Here is a 22,667-nt window from a genome sequence, read left to right as displayed (position 1 = left end):
AGTTTTTAACTTCCAAGCTTTGAGAAAACATGGTAGCTCCTGCATTTCATCTCCATACCTCATCAACGAAGCTCCCAAATTAATTAATCCTATCACTTAACAATAAACAATTAACTCACCTTTTCCTCAATTTCCTCACTTGTTTCAGTTATAAAAGCCAAAAATAGCACAGCATTCTCAAACACATTTCACCAACATCTTGAGACTGACAAAGTTCAAGGGAGTTTTTATAATAAACAAATATTTAACTTTATTTCAAGATCATTACCTAAGATACCAAAAATGTAAACTACAGTCCCCAATTTGCTTTACTTTTTTTTTTTTATACTTTTATGCCTGGTGTTCACCTTGAATTATGAAAACGTTGGAAGAATTTAAAGCTGCACTAATGAATATTTACATATGAACAACAGGTCAAATGACTTGGTGCAACAGGAAAGGTGTTGTTCATAGTGACAAACCCGCAGAGAATTATCATTGGACTGCACTGGACTGCCCTCATTTCTACAGAGAATTTTAGTGTCTTTCAGCTTATTGTTTTGGTTCAGTCTCACCACTCTTATCAGCTTTGTTTTCGGCAGACAGACAAAGATAGAAAGTAGCTGGTAATCATGATGGAACATTTAGCAGCTAAAGAGCCAGATATTTCCCTCAGAAATGTATGAAGACAACAGCGCTAAAAGGAGAGTGAATATTGGACTGGATTCGTCTCCAAATTAATGCTAATGTTGCTCCACATCCACACAGCTCCACACACGTTTGATGTGTAAATAGGCTATAATATTTAAAATGTGTTTATGATGTTCAGCTTGTTATGGTGTTCTGCCCGAAAGTGGCCAAAAAAAACTGATTAATGCAGCTTTAAAGTTCAATTTTAGGTTCAATACATTGTGACCTAAATATTAGGCACCCTTACTGGTGAACAGCTCTGTGTGAAGAGCCATCTTTTACATGATAAACGTTTGATCTGTTCCTCTCACTGTCAGCCACCGCCTCTGTTGTGTCCTGCACATTCCCCTGGTAAGCACTGTTGATGTGCGAGAGAGATGGATGGATGTGATGGACTTATTATTCAGGCTTCAGTGTGTCTGAAGAGGGACAACAGGACGGCAGTGCAGGGAGAGAGAGAGAAAGGGCTGTGATTACTAATGAGGGTTTATCACAATGATACAACCTTCCTCATGCATCTTTCATACAAAGACCTGCATAAGTACACAAACAGGAGCGGCTGTGTGATGCATTGTTGCATGTTCTGGCGTTAATGATGTGTGTTATAGCCAAGAGATGGCCAGTCTCTACTGGCCTATAGAGGATCTGATACTTTAGAAGAGTGAAGGTTGTTAATTTGTCTGGACAAACGCTTTATCACAGAGTGCAACGTACAGTCTTGTTTCACGCTGAATCAAAATCCATTCACAGTTGTAACTCAGTGCTTCTTTTAATTCTTAGAACAAGAACATCTTGTTGAACACATACAAAAGATCTGAGATATTTACATTGTAGGAAAAAAATAAATACAGAAATTAAACATTTGATTATTAGATTTTCCAACAACAGCTGTTCATAATCACCACATACAGTATTTACATCACATACAGTAATGTACAACTTCTTACAGGTGCAACATGCAGGATAATTGTGATGTTGAATTATTAGATTAATTTGGTAATCTTTTGTGTTGTAGCAAAAAATTATGTAACCTTTAACCTGCATTAAAGGATAAGCCTGGCGGTATTCTGTATTTTTCTTATCGTCAGCAAATCCCATGAAAAGACCAAAACCAGTCAGTCCTTCTCCTCAAGATCCGACTTCCAAAGCCTCATCCCTCAGCCACAAGCCCATTTTTATCCTTTCAAGGATATAGATCTTTAAAAACGGGTCAAGAATATAAGGTACGGTAATAAAAAAAGTTAACAGACGGGAACTTTAGTATTTAGAAACGTCACACTATTTACTCCTGTTGGACTATTTTCAGCTCCAGATTAATACAATTTGGTGCACTACTGAGTATTTACAGCTGCAGGGCGGTGTGTGTGTGTGTTCATGGTAGTGAAAGAATATGTCACCCAGTGCAACAGAGTAGCTCATTGTAGTGCTTTTAATAGTTTTGGTCTACAATGGAGCTCTATAGCACAGAGGAATAAGATGTCTCAGGCTCTGGATACAAAAGAAATACTTATAATATGGAATATCGCCATCCTTATTCTTTAATTTCATGGAAAAACATGAGTTATGAGGTTCAATTCTCTCCAGATTAGTGTAGTGATATGATGACAATATACAAGTCCACAGTGGGCTTGTAGGAGAAATGCTATGTTACACCAGGAGATACATACAGGTACTTACTGAATCTTAGCCAAGCTGTAATGATTTCAAGGCAGATTAAAAATGGTCCAACAATCACTTTAAAAACTTTGTTGTAACTTGTGTAACACAGAAAGGTTCAACATGTTCTTACTCGACAGGGTTACAGATGGTTTTCATGTCGGTGAGAACAATGTTTCTGTAGCTGCGCTCCAGTCCCTCCATGAACTCCAGGTAGTTGCTGACCTTGAAGCCCTGGATTGGCTCCTCCTGCAGGTAAAATTAAATAATTATTGACATTGTACCAAATTAAAGAGGCATTCCACCAATTTATTATTATTTTTTTTAAACATAAAGGTCAGTTTACTTATCATGGAGAGTATTACTCAGCCTCTGAAAAGTTGTATTATGTTGTCTGTGGCTCTGGAGAAGTTAGACAAAATAACCCTGATGATGTCATAGTGATGTCACTAGGGTTATCTCGACTTGAGCTTGGAGACTACACATTTCTAAGTCTGCGTTACCAACTTTAGGCATGGAGTTTGAATGTGTTGGGAATTTACCAGGCAAGGAGGGTGTAACGAAAACATGCTATAGGTGGCATTATGGGAAATGTAGGATCCAGCATTTTTTGGAGCTTGACCCATATTAGGGATTTAAAGTCAAGTTATCTCAGCCTCCACTGCTTTTAATTTTGACCATCCTTTATTAAATTTGTCTCTAAATTGCGAAAGTAGCCCTTTAAATGAAGTAATGCCTACTGGCCTTGGTCTATGGCCTTATGGACATAAGTTGTGAACAGTTCAACCAAAGAATGATTTATCCTTTTGGGTTGTTTAATTTTGAGGATTTTTTTTGTGGCATAAGGAGGTAAAAGTATCAGTGTTTCCAAAAAAAAAGACAATGTAAAAGTTTTGTGTAACAGATATCTGTTTTTCTGTTATCCCTTTAATTATTTTATGATCCCTCAGTTTTATCAATATGGGTCCCCTTTGAGGATCGCGACCCCCAGGTTGGGAACCACCACTTTAAAGTACACATGAGTCCATCAGAAGTTTAGTACTTTTTATTTAACAGATTGTCAATTACTTTGCAATTTTTTATGTAAGGGATCATTCTAATCCTGCATCACCCTGTCAGGGTTAATATGAACTGCGTCCATAGCAATGGTCTGTTCTTCAGAAATAACAGACTGGTCAATTACGGCATTTTACAATCAGAATCTAGTATTCAACAAAGCCATGTAATAACATTTCTTACACAAAGAAAATTTGATCTTTTAAGAAATTAAGGTGTAGTTAAAATAGGTATGCAGGCAGAAAATGGTTTGATATTGAGGCAGAAGGCAGCTTACTTTATTATCATTTACTTTGTTAGGAGGTGAAGGGTGAATAATTCGATATAATCTTTTCATTAAAATACTTTACATTCAATCTATTTCAAAGTCACAGGAAATCTATGGGAATCGAATGTTGCGCCGTGCTTAGCGTTCAGGTAATGAGGTTTTATGTGTCGGAAAAGCAAAATAATATCTTAAGTACTAGCATCTCCACCATGCAGGTGTACACATAACAAAATGTGTATTAATATGCAGATGTCTATATATCTAGATATGTATCTTAACTGTCTAAGAGACAAGAATCAGACTAGACAAAAGAACATTTTATTTGGCTCATTTGTTCAGTCAGGATTTTAATTTTGGTTGCCTTAAGTGCTGCCTGAGCTACATAATGCATCTGTCATGACAACACCCAAACTCATGGGCAATGCAACAGAGCAAATAACTGATTGGTGTGCATTATGTTGTGAGTGACATCATCAATTAGCAGCCTGAGAGAAGCTGCACCCAGAAGACGCACTGCATTCAGAATAACAACACACCGCAAACACCATAATTTCACCCTCATTATCCAGGCCAAGGCCTTTAATAAAACAAAAAAAACAACCACCGTTTAATGACTTCTGCAACTTGTCAGCACTCTACTAATTTTCTTTCTTCGCTTTGCACTGTGTTTTCAGAGAATCTAATTACAGTTTTATTTTTGCAGGTAAATAACACGCAATGAGAACACTGTCAATACTGTGAGAACAATTTAAGGTTGGAGACTCATCCTGTTAACTTATTTCCCCTTCTAATAAGAGATTACATGGCTTGCATTAAGCTCACACCAGTGTTTCCCAACCTGGAGGTCGGGACACCCCAAGGGGTCACAAGATGATTAACAGGATGGGGGAGAATCAAAAGCAGATTCCGTTTATGCAAAATTGTTTATTTTTTTCTGACTTTTTCTGACCCTTTGGTCCAGACTGAAATATCTCAACAACTACTGGATGGATTTCCATGTAAAGACATTTATAATCCCGAGGATGAAACATAATGACTTTGGTGATCCCCTGACTTTGCCTCTAGGGCCACAATGAGGTTGACATTTTTGGTTTAGACTGAAATGTCTCAACTATTGGATGTATTGAAATTACATTTGGTGCAGACATTCATAACCTAAAAATCTTTATTTGTTAGGCACAGCAGTACTACAAACTAAATGCTAAGTACAGCCTCAAAGAGCAGCCAGCATGGCTGTATACTTTTAGTTTTGTTGAGTGGAAGGGGACTAAATTCAACAACTTGAGAACGAGAAATCGCTTTGGTTGAACTGCTTACAACTCAACCATGTTAAACTTGATATGACACGTGACACAAGCCAAAAAGGTTGGGAACCACTTGCTTACACTATCTTCCAGAGCTAGATACAAATCAGTGTAATAATGCTTAATTCCCTTAGATCAGTAGTTTCCAACCTTGTTTGCTTGTGATCCCCTAATTCAAAGAAATGTCTACTTGTGGCCCCTTATCACCTTATCAAAAGGGCAGATGTTTATGAGTTGTTAGCAGTTCAATGTGATTTTGCCTGCTTGGAGAGCTTTATTACAATACTTCTTAGACTCCTGAAGAGGTAAAACTATACAGGATGTATGAAAATTAAGTATAGTTTTATGGACCCAAATTAGTTTTTTCTTATCTACCCTGGAAATCATCTCACAAATCTCTTAGATTCATCACATGACCCCTTGTGGTGGCCCCAAACCCCAGGTAGGAAACCACTGCCTTAGATCACTAAAGATAATCATCAACCAAAAACAGTGAGTGTCCTTTATTAGGTAATATCATGCGTTTAGAAAAACACTATAGGAGTGAAGTGCAAAGAAAAGAAATAGATAAAGAGCAAATGGAGCAAGGTTTCTGTTATTTAAAGGGAACAAAGAGTGACTACAGAGGGGTGATCGTTCAGAGGGGAGTAAGTAACGTCAGGAAGAAACGAGTTTTCAGTCTGATGGAGGACTCTGCTCCTGCGATAATTCCAGGCAGCTACATAAAAACACTGCAAGAAAAAAAAAATCTCCTTTTAATTACATGGTATTATGAATTAGAGGTCACATTCTAGACTTATTTGATATACTGATGTTAATTAAGTGTAGGTTCAATGTCAGGAGTACCAGCTACAGAACTCTAAATCTATTAACTCCATATTTTGTTAGTGTGAAAGTCCTGTACACCCGGCCAGATGGTATATGTATTATTCTTCTTGTCAAAACATAAGAGCACTACACTACAGTAAGTAAAAAGTCTCCTACCGGATGGCAGTCAGACTTGTAAGATTATTTCAGACAAGGTTTTGTAAGATTAATTCTGAAGAATCATCAAAACTAAAGTTGCTTGTTTATCTCACTGGGAAACAGCTGCTGACACAGTTAAACCCAATGAAGGAGAGTAGAGATAAGCAGTGGAAATCACTGGGGATTGTATTTTTGGTCTGTTTTTTCTGGGAGACTTAAGGAGGGGTGAAAAAAAGGAAGATGCAAAGACATGAGCATGTAGGAATTAATGTCTGACTAATGTGGATTCTTTAAGTTTAACAGAAAATATACTTTGTGCCAATGTTTAGCATGTCTGTTCAGTTGAATATTTTCATGCTAAACAGGTGATATGAGCTGCTTAATGTCCCGAATAATCTTAAAGATATATTAGTCATTAGCACTTATGAGATCATTAGGTAAGCTAATTAATGCATCAATTACCAAAGATTTCTACGTTTTCTTTAAGCTTGTCCTAACATGACAAATTAGTGGTATTAATATTTATTGTGAGTGTGGATTTGCACCAACGGTGTAATTAATAGGGATATATCTTACAGCATTGAGTTTTACTGGTTAGTTAAAAGAAAATATTATATAGTTAGTGCCTCTTAATAGCAGGCTGACTCACTTCTTTTTTGGTTAGAGGTTTGGATTAATACATTACTGGATTTTTACAGATTACAGAAATAGTTTTGAAATAAAGCTGCTACCAGCAATAACAAACTTGCAAGGCATTGTGGGAATGGCAGTATGTTAATATCATATATCATTATACATCTCTGAGCATTAGACTTTCAGGGTGTCTTCTGGCACCCCCAACAGACCAATCAGTGCCATACAAGGTGTGTAGGAGTGAGTAGGACACAGTAATAGTTAATTACGAAGTAGTTCATTTCCTGAGCGATGTGCGTTTTTTTCTTCTTGAAGTCCCTGTAGCTCATTAAAGTTACATAATATTGAATAGGGAATCTGTTTACTGCGACAATCTGCTTTTTTTACCATTTAGTTTGAAGTATTTTAAAATAGTTGAGTTGGAGTAGAAAACAGCTTTGCTTCCTTTTCCTGATGGAATCAAAACAAGTACAGTTAGTTGTCTCTGGGTTGTCAGTCCCGCAAATCAGAGGACATTCACATAAAGTACAAATTATCAATTTATGCTCAAGTTATTTGACAAAGGAATAGGAATAAATAATATAAGCAAGGAATCCTCATCACACCTACTGTATGACAGCTTTATGTGGCGATCTGTCTCTGAATGCAGTATAACAAAACTGAAGCTTTATTTTGGTTTGCGGTCTCATGCAGCCTCTGAGTCAGTGGCAGACATATAACCTCTGTCTCTTTCTTTTTCCTCTCACCACTTCAGCACCACTGCAGCTAAGCTCCAGCCAGACTCAGAACGGTTGTAACAAGTCATTTGCCTTTTCAAATTTTAATTTAGATGAAATATAGATATACCCCCTAGTGAGACAGGATAAGTGTAGAAGGGTGCCAGTGTGTGTGAATGTTATACCATATCTGTCAGAGTAAAATACTTCCTTCACATTGTTCCCACAGAGAGAGACAGAGCAGAAGAGGAAAGATTAGGCCATCGGATGCAAACCAGCAGTCAAACTTTCAACAGTTCAGCTCAGGACGAGGATTGTAAGTTTCTCTCACACACACACACAAACACGCACTCTGTCTCAAAGCTGTCTCTTGCAGCAGTATCTGATGCTACAGCTCATTAGAAGAGCTTCCTCAGATAAAGCCTCCATAACTGATCTTTTATTCACAAAAACTGTCAGCGGCGGCTCATGGTGATGTTAACACCAGAGCTATCAGCCAGAGACAAGACTGATTGAAATGCTTAATGAGTGCTTCATGTTAAGCCATGCCTCATTCACAATGCTGGTGTTTAAAGCAACTACAAGGAAATTTAATTTTATGTTGATTTTGCCGGCCCCTGTGGACAAAAGCAGTAATGTTTCCACCGTCTCGTGTCATAAAGATCCTGATCTGGCTCGCGCATGCATTTGTTTTAAAAGCGAGTGAAAGAAAGAAGTGACTTATTTTTAATACTATTTCTTTTTTAAACAGCTGTTTGCAGGATGCATAGCGATGAGGTAATGTATCTATTTGTGGTTATGTAAGATTAATAACTGTAATGACGATGGTCAAACAAAGTACACTTTGTTTTAGTACCATACCCAGGTTCCATGTAAGCCTACCACTAACAGATTCAGTTGCTCGTTAATAGTAATTTTGTTGAGAAAGTTAAAGTTAAGTCGTCATAATAATAAGCCAACAGCAAGATACAGCTCTGTAGCAAGGACAACATAAAATGTTACGTTATAAGCTAGTTGTATAACAGTAATGTCCACCATGACCTATACCTCCATGGACTGTACACAGCCAAATAAAAGACATATTACATACCTGTCTATGAGGAAGAGGGCCAATTCAGGATTGGTTTTGAATCCTTTCTATCTCGCCATTCTTTCCATCTGTTGAATGACCAACCGTTGAAGATTGACTTGTATTTTTGCCCGTGCTCTATCTTTGTCCCTTTTTAGCTTTTTTGTTCTTCGGTCAATTATTTATTTTTCTGTCTGCTGAAACTGCCCCAGTATCAGCCATAAAGAAAAATCTCCTCCTGCTTCCTTTTAACTAGCTAACGTACTACTCCCTGCGAAAATATATAACATAGGCTCTTCCGTCCTGCGTGCCGTAAATCGTTTTGTCAGATTTTGCGGGGAATCTGACCTGGTGACAAGCATTTAGAATACCTACATGGAAATAGCGAATCTTCTCACTGACGATCTCATTTGCTTATGTAGGTCATATAGAAGCGTCAGTATTAAATTGAGTGTAATCAGTGGCGATACCCAGTTCTACCTCCAGAGCTGCAGAGTCTGGATCTGGATCCGTGTTCCTGCTTGGTCACTCTGTGTGTGTCTCTCTCTCTCGCACATATAAGAGTAAGGTCTAGACCTGCTCTATAGGAAAAGTGCAATGAGATAACTTCTTTTATGAATTTGCGCTTTATAAATAAAATTGAATGTCCTTTTGTTATGTTTGGCTGTCTATCTACTGTACTCAGGTCTCTCTTGCAAAAGATGTTGATCTCAATGAGACTTGAGAGGTTGTATATATAAATGAGGGAATATCTTGTGGAGGAATGGTCTTCATCCCTCCAATAGAGTTCCACAGACTTGGCAAGGAGCACTGACACTATTCTGGAGGCTCATGGTGACCTGACTCCATACTAAGACATTTCAATATTATAATATTAAAAAAGGAGAAGGATGCGAGCAAAGCCATGCTAATTGGATAATCACTACACCAAAACATCTGACAAGCAGTGTGTGGCGATATTTTTGTTGGCAAAATTACAAACAAAGATAAGGCTGTTTGTCAACTTTGTAAAAACTACCCGTCTCACTCTACAACCACAACAAATCTGAGGATTCACATGCTAATTTGTCACCCAAGTGAGGCAGCGAAGACACCAGAAATGTCAACTGTACAACTCGTCTGACTGCCTACTCAAAACACATTGTGCAATTGTATGACGCCACATGTAAATATAAAGACTATACTGAAAGGTAGGACACTCTGATCACCAACAGATGGACGTCACGCATTGTGCTATATGGGTCAACTAATGAATTAGTTGATTGACAGAAAATGAATCAGCAACTACTGGATTTTAATAATTGATTCATTGTTTTTTAAGCAAAAATGCCAAACAGTCTGGTTCCAGCTTCTCGGAGGATTTTTGGCTTTTCTCTGTTTTATATCTTTGGGTTGAGGACTGTTGGTCAGATAAAACAAGACATCTGAACATGTCACCCTTGGGCTGTGGGATATTTTAAATTCTCACATTTTAAGGACCAAAGGATTAACTGATTAATCGAGAAAATAATCAGCAGATTATACGATAATGAAAGAGTCCACAACACTGGAAAACACTTTTTTATAATGAAAGACTACAACCTACATCTATATGTGAGTGCCTCTATCTGGACACACTCACATACAGATTATACTAACTGATACACAAGGCCACCTTCAACTGAGTTATAAATGGAGTTTGACAGGATGTTCTGTCTATAAAATATACTGTAGTACTGACGCTCCATCTCACCTTGAGGAAGACCTGCAGCTCCTGGGACTGTGTACGCTGCAGGATGTCTGGCTGCAGATGTTTGAATATGGCCATACACATGTAAACCTGGTAGTCAGGACCCATCACCACACAGGTGGAGATGTAGTGGCAGATTTCTATCCAGTCCAGATAGTTCCAGAAACACTGAGTCAGCCAGTGGAGGCACATCTGTCAAGAGAAAGACAAAGTCCACTTTATTGTGAATTCCAGGATTATGTTACTGTTGAATCTCCCCGTTACTGAGAATAAACCTGTCAACAGAATATTACAAATTCCCCTGTGACGAGGTCTCAGTAGTTTTTATTTAATACAGGTGAAATTAATGAAGATCCCAATTATTCTGTAAAATTAATGATCTACCTTATGCTTTTGACAAATAATGAATCATGTTTGACAATTATTCTTCTCCCTATAATAAATATGTCACTATAAAATGTCTCAATCTTCATAGCTCTCTTCAATTTATTTCATATTTTTAGAAAAGGGAAAATATATATATTCTAAAGAATTTGCAGTTTGGAGTGCTTCCCTGTCACAGGTTCCATATATTTTTTCTCAAATCTTAAACAGATTTAGGAGCTCAATTTTAATTTCACGTAAACATAACCATGAGATAGTACAATTAAGAGTAAAACCTGTAAATTATGAGCCAACAAAGTATAAAAACTACATGCAGGGAAGTATTTAAAAGACAGGGTAGTGCAACTGAGAAAAATTAAGTGATGTTTATTTGAATGGCACCTTCCTAATCAGAGGGTCACCAAGTGTTTCAGAGCACAATAGTAAGAATGATAATTACACAGAGACTTAACACAGACATCAATAGGTGTTTAGACGTCATTTAAAAACCTGCTACTGAAGTAATTGCAGAGCTATTTCAGAGCCTGGAGACCACAGTGGCAAAAGCTTCATCACCCCTGGCTTTTACATTTTGACCAGGAGATGACCACAAAACCTCAGTCAGGTGAACTAAGAGTTTTGCCAGCAGGCTACAGTTTACAATTTGAGTGTGTAGGAGAAACTATGGTGCCTGCGAAACTCGCAAAAAACGCAAACAGCCCTATCCAGATTCAGTGTTTGGTTTGTCCGTTCTGGGCTACTGTAGAAACATGGTGGTGCAACATGGCGGCCTCCATGGAAGGGGACCTGCTCCCTCTGTAGATAAAAACGCTTATTCTAAAGTAATGAAAACACAACGATTCTCATTTTCAGGTGATTATACACACAATATACACAATGAAAACATACTTATAAATATTATATTCCATTTCTGCCAGTAGCTCCTCCTAAATGTTACACACTGGACCTTTAAGAACAAATCTGTCCAAACGAGTGGTTCTTGCATGAGGCTCAATAAAAATGTGACAAGAATATATTTTTCCCCAACCTGCCTGCTTAATGAATTGTTTAATTACCAGAACTCATACAGCTATACGATCATGCTTGGCTCTGTTCTATATGTCTGGAGTCTATATTTACTTAATTTGTTGACTGATATATCTGCTTTTCTAAATTAATCTTTCTGGAAACATGTTTACTTTCAGAGTGAAAAATGATAACTCACAGCAGTCTTGAATTTTGAAGTGGGATTAGGGGACACAAGGAGATGCATGCTAATGTTTATTTCTCCAGCTAGTGTCTGAGTTGAGATCTGTGATATTAATGCAGTGGCTTGACAAGGCGTTCCCACTTGTTCTTAGTGAAAAGAACACAAAGTACTACAGTATAAGCAAATGGATCTATTTACCTACTGAGCACAAAGAAGGAATTAAAATCAAGACAGCACTTATATTTAGAGAAGTTTTGGTCCTCTGTTAACAACTTTGTTCTGCACTCAATTATAGTGTGATTTGTCCTACTGATCATAAACTTCAGTCAGTACAAAAGTAATATCAATCTACTATCACGGGATAGTTGTTGAATAATGCTACAAAACAGTATTTTCATTAAAGCTAGGTGTGGAGTACTGCAAACCAAAAGCATTTTAATGAAAACAAGCAAACTGGTTAAAAAAAAAAAAAAGACAGCCATGCTTGCAGCTCTGTGATGCAGTGCTTTGAGCTAAATGCTCATTTCACCATGACAACCCTAACATGTTGATATTAAAGGTTGGGTACGCGATTCTGGAGAAATCCAACACCATGACAAATGCCATGATATAGAGTGAACAAGACACAGCAAGTAATATAACTAACGTTAGCTAGGTTGTGGGTTAGCAAACTGTCGCTATAGTTGCTGCTAACAGCCAGAGAGGACGAGACGGTTTCCCAGCCACCAAACCAGCTCCAAACAGCGATACTGACAACTCCTGCTACTATAGCTAACATCACAACAACAGCATATCTTGGCAAACTACAAAGTGAGCTGAATATCCGCGGGCAAGTCATTTAATGATACCTGACACACAAATCATGGTGTGGACTGGAATAGTATTGTGTGGCCCGGTCTGAGCCACTTTGGTGTTTGTACACAGCCCTGGCTCTGTAAATAGGAAAGTTTTTTTTTCCAGTGCACACACTGAACGAACAGCTAGAGAACCGTGAGGAGATTTCCGTTGAATTTGACAAAAAGCGGGGATCACCGAAGATATTACAATTCATCTTGAGGGGGACATGAATTCATGTACCAAATTTCATGGCAGTCGATCTAATAGTTCAGAATGTTTTACTAAAAAACAAAAAAGTCAACCTCATGGTCACCCTACAAGAAAAGGTCAGATGATTACCAAAGTCAGAAGGTTTCCTCCTCTGGGGATCATGAATGTCTGTACAAAATGTTATTGCAATCCATCAAACCGTTGACATTACCATCCCCAGGCCGCTAGAATGACTGATAATAAGACAGCATGCTGAAAATTGTACATGTACTCTAAGTCCAAAGCCTCTCAAGGAAGAAGCATTTGATAAATATGTCATGGCCAGTGGAATCTACTCTCTTTTTAGCTGAACTCCGCTGTTCCTGTGATTTGACTACAATCAGTAGCTTTGACTCTGACAGAGAGCTTCACAAGCTTACATCCAGTTTTTCCAAATATTCAGCACACAACAAACGGTGCGCACACTGCGTTTTAACTAATTGTCATGCCAATAATTAGCCACTGTGTTCACTAACGACACAAGTCTGCTCAAGCATACAAACAAGCTCCACTTATGCTCCATAAACAGATTATTATCGCCCCCTCCTCAGCTATACTCTAATGAAAATACTGACATCCTAATTTGTGTGTTGTAATAAAAACAGGGAACTTCTGGATCCATGCTGCCCTTTGTTTTTAAACCCTCAGTCAGAAAAACAAGTTCACATAGAGTAATTTCTGTGACTATAAATCCCTTCAAGGTCTTTCCAAGAGCAGCTCTTTTTCTCTTCTTCTGCTTTTCTGTGTTGTTAATGTTCCTGTGAGTTAAAACTCAGGGGGCAAAGGTGAGACTGTTTTCTTGCAGTATTCTTTACTTCATTTCCCTTCTGCCATAAACAGGCTTTCAGAGCTGTTATTAATCTGAGCAGGTCAGGTCACATCGACCGGCTCGCTGAAATATCAGAATCTGCTTGCGTGTGAAACACTCAATGTTCTGCAGTAGAGCTGAGTGATGATTCAATGTTATTGTTAATAGATTCTCAGTTTAATTTTATTGTGACATGATCTCATAATGTAATTCTTTTAATTTTTTTTGCCCAAAGTTATGATTCCAAGCTATCAAAATGACACATCTGAACATTATATTGATAATATAATATTAAGCTCACTGTTTTGGTTTGAGTGGCCCACAACTTTACTGTTTTGGTTCGGTCTAATCTTTATCAACTTCATTTCCAGCAGCTGCATGTAGCTGTTTTTAGCAAAAAAGCTCTGAAACACACTGTGCACTACCTGCCTAGCACCCAACAGCAGACAAAGTTAGTGACTACATTTAGCAACTAAAGAGCAGAGCCAGATATTTCCCCCAGGAGTTTGTGGAGACGAAACCAGAGGTAAACAGAAAGTCAATATTGGACTTACATCTGCTAGGAAGCCAGAAACACGACTCCAAATGAACGATAATGTAGCTCGGTGTTGTCTGGATGTGTAAATAGGCAATTGTTTTCCTAACACATTCAACATAACTTAATAAGGTGATAATATGTCAATATTGTGTTTACTGCTTATTAAGCTGCCACGGGCCAATAAAAGAAGGAAAATAATTTAATTTTTAGTTTTGTCAAAATGAAATTATTCCAAGCAAACAAAAACTAAAACCTTAAAAATGTAGTTATTTACATTTTTGTTTTGAGTAAAAACGTATCTGATGTTAAGCTAACAGTGGAACACATTTCTTTGCACTGAACATCAATTTATTTTGCATATATCTGACATATTATGATATACTGATATTGAAAAAAATTCTCATTAATATTGTGATATTGTCAGCTTTATTTCGCAGCATTTGACAAAATGAGGTATTAATACTTAAAATTATATATGTGATTCAAAAATAAGTGTTCTCGCCTTCTATTCTTCCTCTATTTTGTAGAATAACCCTTTAAGATGAACTCCCTCCCTCTTATTCATTTTATCCATCCATCCATCCATCTTCTTCCGCTTATCCGGGGCCGGGTCGCGGGGGCAGCAGTCTAAGCAGGGACTCCCAGACTTCCTTCGCCCCAGACACTTCCTCCAGCTCCTCCGGGGGGATCCCGAGGCGTTCCCAGGCCAGCCGAGAGACATAGTCCCTCCAGCGTGTCCTGGGTCTTCCCCGGGGCCGCCTCCCGGTGGGACATGCCCAGAACACCTCCCGAGGGAGGCGTCCAGGAGGCATCCGGATCAGATGCCCTAGCCACCTCAGCTGGCTCCTCTCGACGTGGAGGAGCAGCGGCTCTACTCCGAGCTCCCCCCGTGTGACTGAGCTCCTCACCCTATCTCTAAGGGAGCGCCCAGCCACTCGGCGGAGGAAGCCCATTTCGGCCGCTTGTATCCGCGATCTTGTCCTTTCGGTCACTACCCAAAGCTCATGACCATAGGTGAGGGCAGGAGCGTGGATTGACCGGTAAATCGAGAGCTTTGTCTTTCGACTCAGCTCCTTCTTTACCACAACGGTCCGATACAGCGCCGCATCACTGCAGACGCTGCACCGATCCGCCTGTCAATCTCACGCTCCATCCGTCCCTCACTCGTGAACAAGACCCCGAGATACTTAAACTCCTCCACTTGGGGCAAGGACTCCCCACCCACGCGAAGAGAGCAAACCACCTTTTTCCGGTCAAGAACCATGGCCTCAGATTTGGAAGAGCTGATTCTCATCCCAGCTGCTTCACACTCGGCTGCAAACCGTCCCAGTGCATGCTGCAGGTCCCGGTTTGAAGAAGCCATCAGAACGACATCATCTGCAAACAGCAGAGATGAGATCCTGTGGTTCCCAAACCGGACACCCTCCGGCCCTGACTGCGCCTAGAAATTCTGTCCATATAAATTATGAACAGAACCAGTGACAAAGGGCAGCCCTGGCGGAGTCCAACATGCACCGGGAACAGGTCTGACTTACTGCCGGCAATGCGAACACAGCTCCTGCTCGGTTATACAGGGACCGGACAGCCCTTAGCAAAGGGCCCCGGACCCCATACTCCCAGAGCACTCCCCACAAAGCGCCCGGGGCACACGGTCGAATGCCTTCTCCAGATCCACAAAGCACATGTGGACTGGTTGGGCAAACTCCCATGAACCCTCGAGCACCCGATGGAGAGTATAGAGCTGGTCCAGTGTTCCACGACCAGGACGAAAAACCACTCTGCTCCTCCTGAATCCGAGGTTCGACTATCGGACGAATTCTCCTCTCCAGTACCCTGGAATAGACCTTACCGGGAGGCTGAGAAGTGTGATCCTCTGTGATTGGAACACACCCTCCGGTCCCCTTCTTATACAGAGGGACCACCACCCCGGTCTGCCAGTCCAGAGGCACTGTCCCAGACCGCCACCGCGATGTTGCAGAGACGTGTCAGCCAAGAAAGTCCCACAACATCCAGAGACTTAAGATACTCAGGACGGATCTCATCCACCCCAAGCCTTGCCACCAAGGAGCTTGCCAACAACCTCAGTGACTTCGGCCAGGGTGATGGATGAGTCCGCCTCCGGTCCCCAGCCTCCGCTTCCTCTTCGGAAGACGTGACAGCGGGATTGAGGAGATCCTCAAAGTATTCCTTCCACCGTCCGACAACATCCCCAGTCGAGGTCAACAGCTCTCCACCCGCACCGCACAAGGTGTTGGTGAAGAACTGCTTCCCCTCCTGAGCCGTCGGACGGTTTGCCAGAATTTCTTTGAGGCCGACCGATAGTCCTCCTCCATGGCCTCTCGAACCTCTCCCAGTCCTGAGTTTTTGCCTCTGTGACCGCACGGGCTGCAGCACGCTTAGCCTGCCGGTACCTGTCAGCTGCCTCGGGAGTCCCACGAGCCAACAAGGCCCGATAGGACTCCTTCTTCAGCCTGACGGCATCCCTTACTTCCGGCGCCCACCACCGTGTTCGGGGATTGCCGCGCGACAGGCACCAGAAACCTTGCGACCACAGCTACGAGCCGCGCGATCGACAATGGAGGTGGAAAACATGGTCCACTCGGACTCAATGTCCCCAACCTCCCGGGATCTGGGAGAAGCTCTCCCGGAGGTGTGAGTTGTAGACCCTGCTGACAGAGGGCTCCGCCAGACGTTCCCAGCAGACCCTCACGATACGCTTGGGCCTGCCAAGTCTGTCCGGCTTCCTCCCCCGCCAGCGGATCCAACTCACCACCAGGTGGTGATCGGTTGACAGCTCCGCCCCTCTCTTCACCCGAGTGTCCAAGACACGCGGCGGAGGTCAGATGATACGACAACAAAGTCGATCATCGACCTCCGGCCTAGGGTGTCCTGGTGCCACGTGCACTGATGGACACCCTTGTGCTTGAACATGGTGTTAGTTATGGACAAACTGTAACTAGCACAGAAGTCCAACAACTGAACACCGCTCGGGTTCAGATCAGGGGCCGCTCCTTCCGATTACCCCTCTCCAGGTGTCACTGTCGCTGCCCACGTGGGCGTTGAAGTCCCCAGTAGAACAACGGAGTCCCCGGGTGGTGCACTGTCTAGTACCCCTCCCAGGGACCCCAAGAAGGCCTGGTACTCTGCACTGCTGTTCGCCCGTGAGGCCGCCACAACAGTGAGAGACCTGTCCCCACCCGGAGGCGGAGGGACGCGACCCTCTCGCTCACTGGGGTAAACTCCAACACGTGACGGCTGAGCTGTGGGGCTATGAGCAGGCCCACACCAGCCCGCCGCCTCTCCCCGCCGGGCAACGCCAGAGAAATGGAGCGTCCAGCCCTCTCGAGGAGACGGGTTCCAGAGCCCAGGCTGTGCGTGGAGGCGAGGCCGACTATATCTAGCCGGTAACGCTCAACCTCCCGCACAAGCTCAGGCTCCTTCCCCCCCAGCGAAGTGACATTCATTTTATATTTTGTGATAATGTATGATCAGTTTTCAGAGCTGGAACGATTTGTCAACTAATTGCTGTTTTCAGCCTCTCAAATATCAAGATTTCCTGCTTTTCTCTATTTTCTATCATTGCAAATAGAATATATTTGGGTTTTGGACTGTTTTTGACAAAACAAAACACTTGAAGGACTGTGAGAAACTGACGGCTATTTTCTTACTATTTTCTGATATTTTATAGACGAATAATCGTGAGAATGATCAGCAGATTCATCTATAATGAAAACTATTGTTCATTGCAGCCATAAACTCATCCAGTGGGTGAATTTTAACAGACTCTTCATATTGCTAGATAAAAATTACCTTTTGAACTATAATCACCTTAAAGTGGTGTTAAGGATATTTAAATCAGGCTCTTACAGTGTGGGGAACGAGGACCACCAACGTGTTACTGCGCCTACAGACAGACATTTCTTATTTAGGACACACGAACCACACACCTCTGTTTCTTCCCATGATTCAGCTTATTTATCCTTTACCTACCACAGGTCGCTGCTCACACTAAAGACAATTCTTTACTCAAGTCAGACTGTCAAAATCCATCTACAGAAAGACAGTTTCAGCATTTGAAACAGAGGCCTGCGTCCACACACACACATTCACACACAACCTCTACTGTATGAAAGTCAGACGTGTATAATGCTTCATTTTCCACTGCTGCTTTGTCAGCCTTTCAAAGCTCAAACTTTTGGAATAGATATTTCCATTTCTGACTGAAGAACAGGTGCCCATTATCGCCTTGAAGAGCAAAGAGATGAGCTGAATGTAAACGTATTACTCCACCCTGGAGACGGCGAGTTCAGATCTTTGATGCAAATGCGGCGAGTCTTATAAGCACCCCTGCTGCCGTACATTATGTGAGCCTCAACTGTCAACTGCCGACACACAGAAGACAGGATCAAACATAAGAGGATTCAAGGTGAAAAACCTTTTTTCTACTTCGTTGTTTGTGAGAGAGAAGTCTGTCAAAAAAAATCAAGAGCCGAGGAGCAAAGATCTAACTTTTTAACTGCTCTGGTTTTTTGTTTTTAAAAAGGAAAAAAAATAATTCAATGTCAAAGCCATATTTTGGTATTTTAAAGTCAACTGAAGTCAAAGGAGGATAAAAAAGTAATTCAGAGGGCAACCAAAAGTGTGGTTATAAAGGCTTTAAACCCAGTTTTGGGTCTCTTACTGACATCATTAATGAAATATTTTTACTACACAGCAGTGACAAAACAACTGACTCTTTTGGTGTCTGCAGTATATTTTGAATTAAGCCGATCTAATCCAAATTCAGTTCATATTATTTCCTTCAGCAGTAGCCATGACTGTCCTATACTGATCTAAGAGGCTCAGAAATGGAAATTAGAATACAAAGATAGAAAAGTAAGAATTAAATATTTGATTTAAACTAATTGTAAGGAATATAGACACTATAGTACAGAAACTATTGTCTTCAAAGCTTCATCAGTCTGAATTAAACTTTCTGTGAGTGTTTCTGTGAATGTACATTACCACTACAGTGGATTCTATGTAGAACAGCACATTTAGTTTCAGCAGCATAACTTTGACACATTTTTTGTATTTTTTGTTGAGTTTAGATTAATTTAACAGGTGTTAAACAATGTAGACTTTTTCAAAACTTGGTAGGCTTGGTTTTCTTCCAGGTGTTGAGTATCATGTCTGGTGTGAAAGCAGTTTCAGTTGTACTTTTGCTAAATATCTGTCCAATAGCTTTGATTTATATTGGACAATGTTAGTGCATAAAGTAATACAATACAAAACCTGACTCAATTGTGGGGCAGACTTTAAAGACTATTACACAGTGAAAACACCCTTGGTGGCCACAGTAAAAACTACTAAAAGGTGAATAAAATTCCTCAACAGCTACATGGATTACCACGTGTAACCATGTGTTACCACAGTGGCAAACTCTGCAATGTAAAGCATGGTGAGCAACAAATAATTCCAGGAATCATTTTCTGACACACACAAAGTAATGAATTAAGTAGAAGAACTAAACTTCCAGTTAGTAGTACTGTTAGATTTGACAGTGTACTATAGTTGGACAAAGACAGAGCACTACAAAGAGAAACTCAAAACTTCATCAACAGAGAAAAAAAAAAACAAAAAAAAAAAAAACACTGATTGGTAAATGATCCCTGACGAAAGCAATGCAAAAAACAAGCAATGGTGCATATCCTGATCTACTAATGTGTTGTATCGTGTGTTGTCATTTTGAAACAGGTCTATTCATTTATCATCATCATTATCATTATTATTATTATTATTATTATTATTCAAGAAAATGAGCGATGATGATCAGTTTTATTCTAAATCTAGCCCTAAAGACAATCCTGCACCAGTTAGCTTGAAGTGAACTGTTTGTCTCGTTCTCTACAGATCATACCTGGGATGGGGTGAAACCAGACATCCTGAAGGCGGAGTGGACCAGAGGAACTTCAGCTTTCAGCAGCATCTCCACATAGTGAGCTGTACACCAGTAAACAGGAGGGATTCCCGATTCAGCTACTCCCACGGGAACATGGATCTATCACGACAAACACAAGGTTTTTATTTTTCATGTTTTCAGAACATTTTTAGATTTCAGGGTACAGCTGTAAATCTGTGAATAATGTCCAATTCTGCTTGCACTATTGGAGGATATTCAAACAAGAAAAACCAACAGAAATATCAATTACAAGCTCTATGTTTTGTATTGAGTGCTGATAGAGATAAAAACTGTCTTGAATACCTGCACTAGCTTTAATTTGGAGTAATGTAAATAGGAACAGCATGCTGCTTTGTGTTCACATACAGTGTGTGTATGTGTGTGTTCATGCCCTTATTCCCTACTAAATTTGCTGCTGCCTCTTCATTATTTCTGTTCTCTGTGATATTGACTGAATCGACCACGTTGTGTAGTTGGAGGCTAACTGCTGTGTGGAGAAATTCACTGACTGCATCTGCATCAAACTCACTGAGAGCACGTAGCACACGTTCAGTCGAGTCCAATCGAGCCGTAATTGACTTTGACGAGACGACAAGATGACAGAGGTTGCTATAATGATAGCAAAGCTTAATCTCAGCATCTCAGTTCTCCCCTGCAATTTAGAATGATGCAACTAGACATTTTAGACTTCTTCCCCTAATTTGAACTATTCCTTTTATTTCTCCTCTTCTCCCCCCTCAATTACGTCTTTCAGTCAGCTTCCTTCTCATACTACTCCTCTCCTTTTTTCACCTCAATAAAAAAAACATCCTGTTTGTTTTTCACCATGTTGAAAAATGAAGACAAAGACTCAAACTGAAATGTTTTTAGGATTCATAATCATCTTCATTTATTCATGTTTTCTTTGCTGTAGCTTTGCTGTGATTGGAAAAGGTGGGATTAAATGAGGTCAAGACAGAGACAGACGTCAAAGCTGACACCAGCAGCCAATCACAGTTCGTGAGGACGTATTTCTGTAGCCCCAATATTTGGTTACATTTTTGAGGAGGTGCACATCAGCTACAGCAGAACCCCTTAACTCACAACTAAACAACTAATATTATATATATATATATATATATATATATATATATATATATATATATATATATATATATATATATATAACGGTATTCCATAAAACCAGAGGGGCTTCAAAGATGATAGTGATGTTAATATAAATTCTAGACTTATAGGAACTGCCTGAGGATCTAAGGCTATTAATTGATTCAAAAGACTTAGCATGCCAAACCAAACCATGCATTGAAAATTACTGGTAAAATTGAATTGTAGTGATTTGATGTACTTTGTGCTAAGCAAAGTCACACATGAGAAAGTTTTTATCTAAGAAGTTCACCCTATCACCCTAGATGAAAAAGTGGGGCTGTAAAGGATGTTGGAATTTTATTTCTGTGAATATACATTTAATGTTTCTGCAGATCTACACAAGGATGTTATGGTTAACTGTAGGTCGCACAGCCTCACAGAGCAGCTCATGCACACACCTCCCAAATCTCAACGCACTGTGCAGCACTGCTCATCAAACAAGCTGATTAGTCAGTCCATCTACTAACTGGGAGGCATGTTTATGTTGTATCCAAAATCCGTACAAGTATAAAGAAAACATTCACATAACTAACTCTGAACGACACCTGCGCATTTAACTTACATGCAGATGGAAAAAGCTGTTCCCGCCTTAACAGGGAGGAGCTTACTATACAAACTAATTTAGCACTTACATTAACCCTTTTTAGCCCACATTTACATTACTTATTTTTTTTGCAAAGCAATCCCAAGCTGAAGAGTGCTCTGCAGGATGAATCATGACTATTGAGAAATATGGTATTTCAGGTTTGCGGCCATTTGAGGTTTCAAAAGTGCTAAATTACGGCATACTTAAATACTACCAGTAATAGTACTGAGATTGCATTTGCACGTTGTTATACTCACAGAGGCATGTATCCTCGCTGGCCAGATGAAAGCAGAGGTAAGCAGAGAGGACAGGTTGAGTAACAAAGTTAGAGACCGGTCCATGTCTCCAGCCATGATGAGGAACACCGTGGAGGCCAGCCAGTCGTGGCCTGGATAACCACCCTGCTGAGTGACTGGATGGCAGAGTTAAAGAGCCAAAGCGCTGGTGAAGAAGACACAAAGATCAATGACGCCGACTCACAGCAATGCTAAACAAGCATAGCTCCTTAGATTAGTTTTGCAACATGAAAGTGGTCCTTTGACAACAAAGGGGCAGATACATGTAGACTGTGGACCCATACAGTGTTCATCTTACCTTCAAATTAGCCTTCTCTAACACAAATTTAAATGGTAACAGCTTTAATCAAGAGAAAGTACCACTTTGCACGTAAAAATAAATCTGAATTAAGTAACAGCGTCTGCATTGTATTACTAATGATCGGTAAATGATCGAAAAAAAATCGGACTAATTTGACTTGACAGATATTTTCTGGCAACAGCAGAACTCAAACAGAATTTGTTATACAAATATATCTCAAAGCTGAAATTCATTGGTTTTGTATTTTGAAGAATTTTAAGAATCTATAAAGATCCCATTTAGGTGTCACAAGAAACTGAGTCCTTATGTTGTGTTAAATAAAGCTA

At 40.3% G+C, this 22,667-nt stretch overlaps 1 protein-coding gene and 1 long non-coding RNA gene across 7 annotated transcripts in view; one reads left to right on the top strand and one right to left on the bottom strand.

Annotated features, from left to right (window-relative positions):
- Window positions 1-1,419: 1,419 nt before the first annotated feature.
- Window positions 1,420-22,667, bottom strand: part of tbc1d32 (TBC1 domain family, member 32) — an 83,581-nt gene continuing 62,333 nt past the window's right edge. For 5 of the 6 annotated variants that reach the window (XM_044168919.1, XM_044168922.1, XM_044168924.1 and 2 more), the window contains exons 31-34: window positions 22,002-22,156; window positions 19,971-20,111; window positions 10,070-10,258; window positions 5,442-5,684 (exon numbers count right to left, since the gene is read on the bottom strand). In XM_044168919.1, coding sequence (XP_044024854.1) covers window positions 5,553-5,684; window positions 10,070-10,258; window positions 19,971-20,111; window positions 22,002-22,156 — 617 coding nt within the window. In that variant the 3' untranslated portion in view covers window positions 5,442-5,552. Of the gene's footprint in view, window positions 2,575-5,441; window positions 5,685-10,069; window positions 10,259-19,970; window positions 20,112-22,001; window positions 22,157-22,667 lie in introns of those variants that run through there. The other variant, XM_044168923.1, reaches the window with a different exon arrangement.
- The window catches only part of LOC122862982, a 29,210-nt gene continuing 9,003 nt past the window's right edge, over window positions 2,461-22,667 (top strand). The window contains exons 1-3 of the long non-coding RNA XR_006374887.1: window positions 2,461-2,580; window positions 7,498-7,584; window positions 19,964-20,130. This is a non-coding gene — a long non-coding RNA (uncharacterized LOC122862982). The remainder of the gene's footprint in view (window positions 2,581-7,497; window positions 7,585-19,963; window positions 20,131-22,667) is intronic.

Source organism: Siniperca chuatsi, linkage group LG16 (genome assembly GCF_020085105.1).
Source record: "Siniperca chuatsi isolate FFG_IHB_CAS linkage group LG16, ASM2008510v1, whole genome shotgun sequence".
In the NCBI taxonomy this organism is placed as follows: domain Eukaryota; kingdom Metazoa; phylum Chordata; class Actinopteri; order Centrarchiformes; family Sinipercidae; genus Siniperca; species Siniperca chuatsi.
The sequence above is the reverse complement of the archived record's forward strand: the minus strand, read 5'-3'. Positions and strand labels throughout refer to the sequence as shown.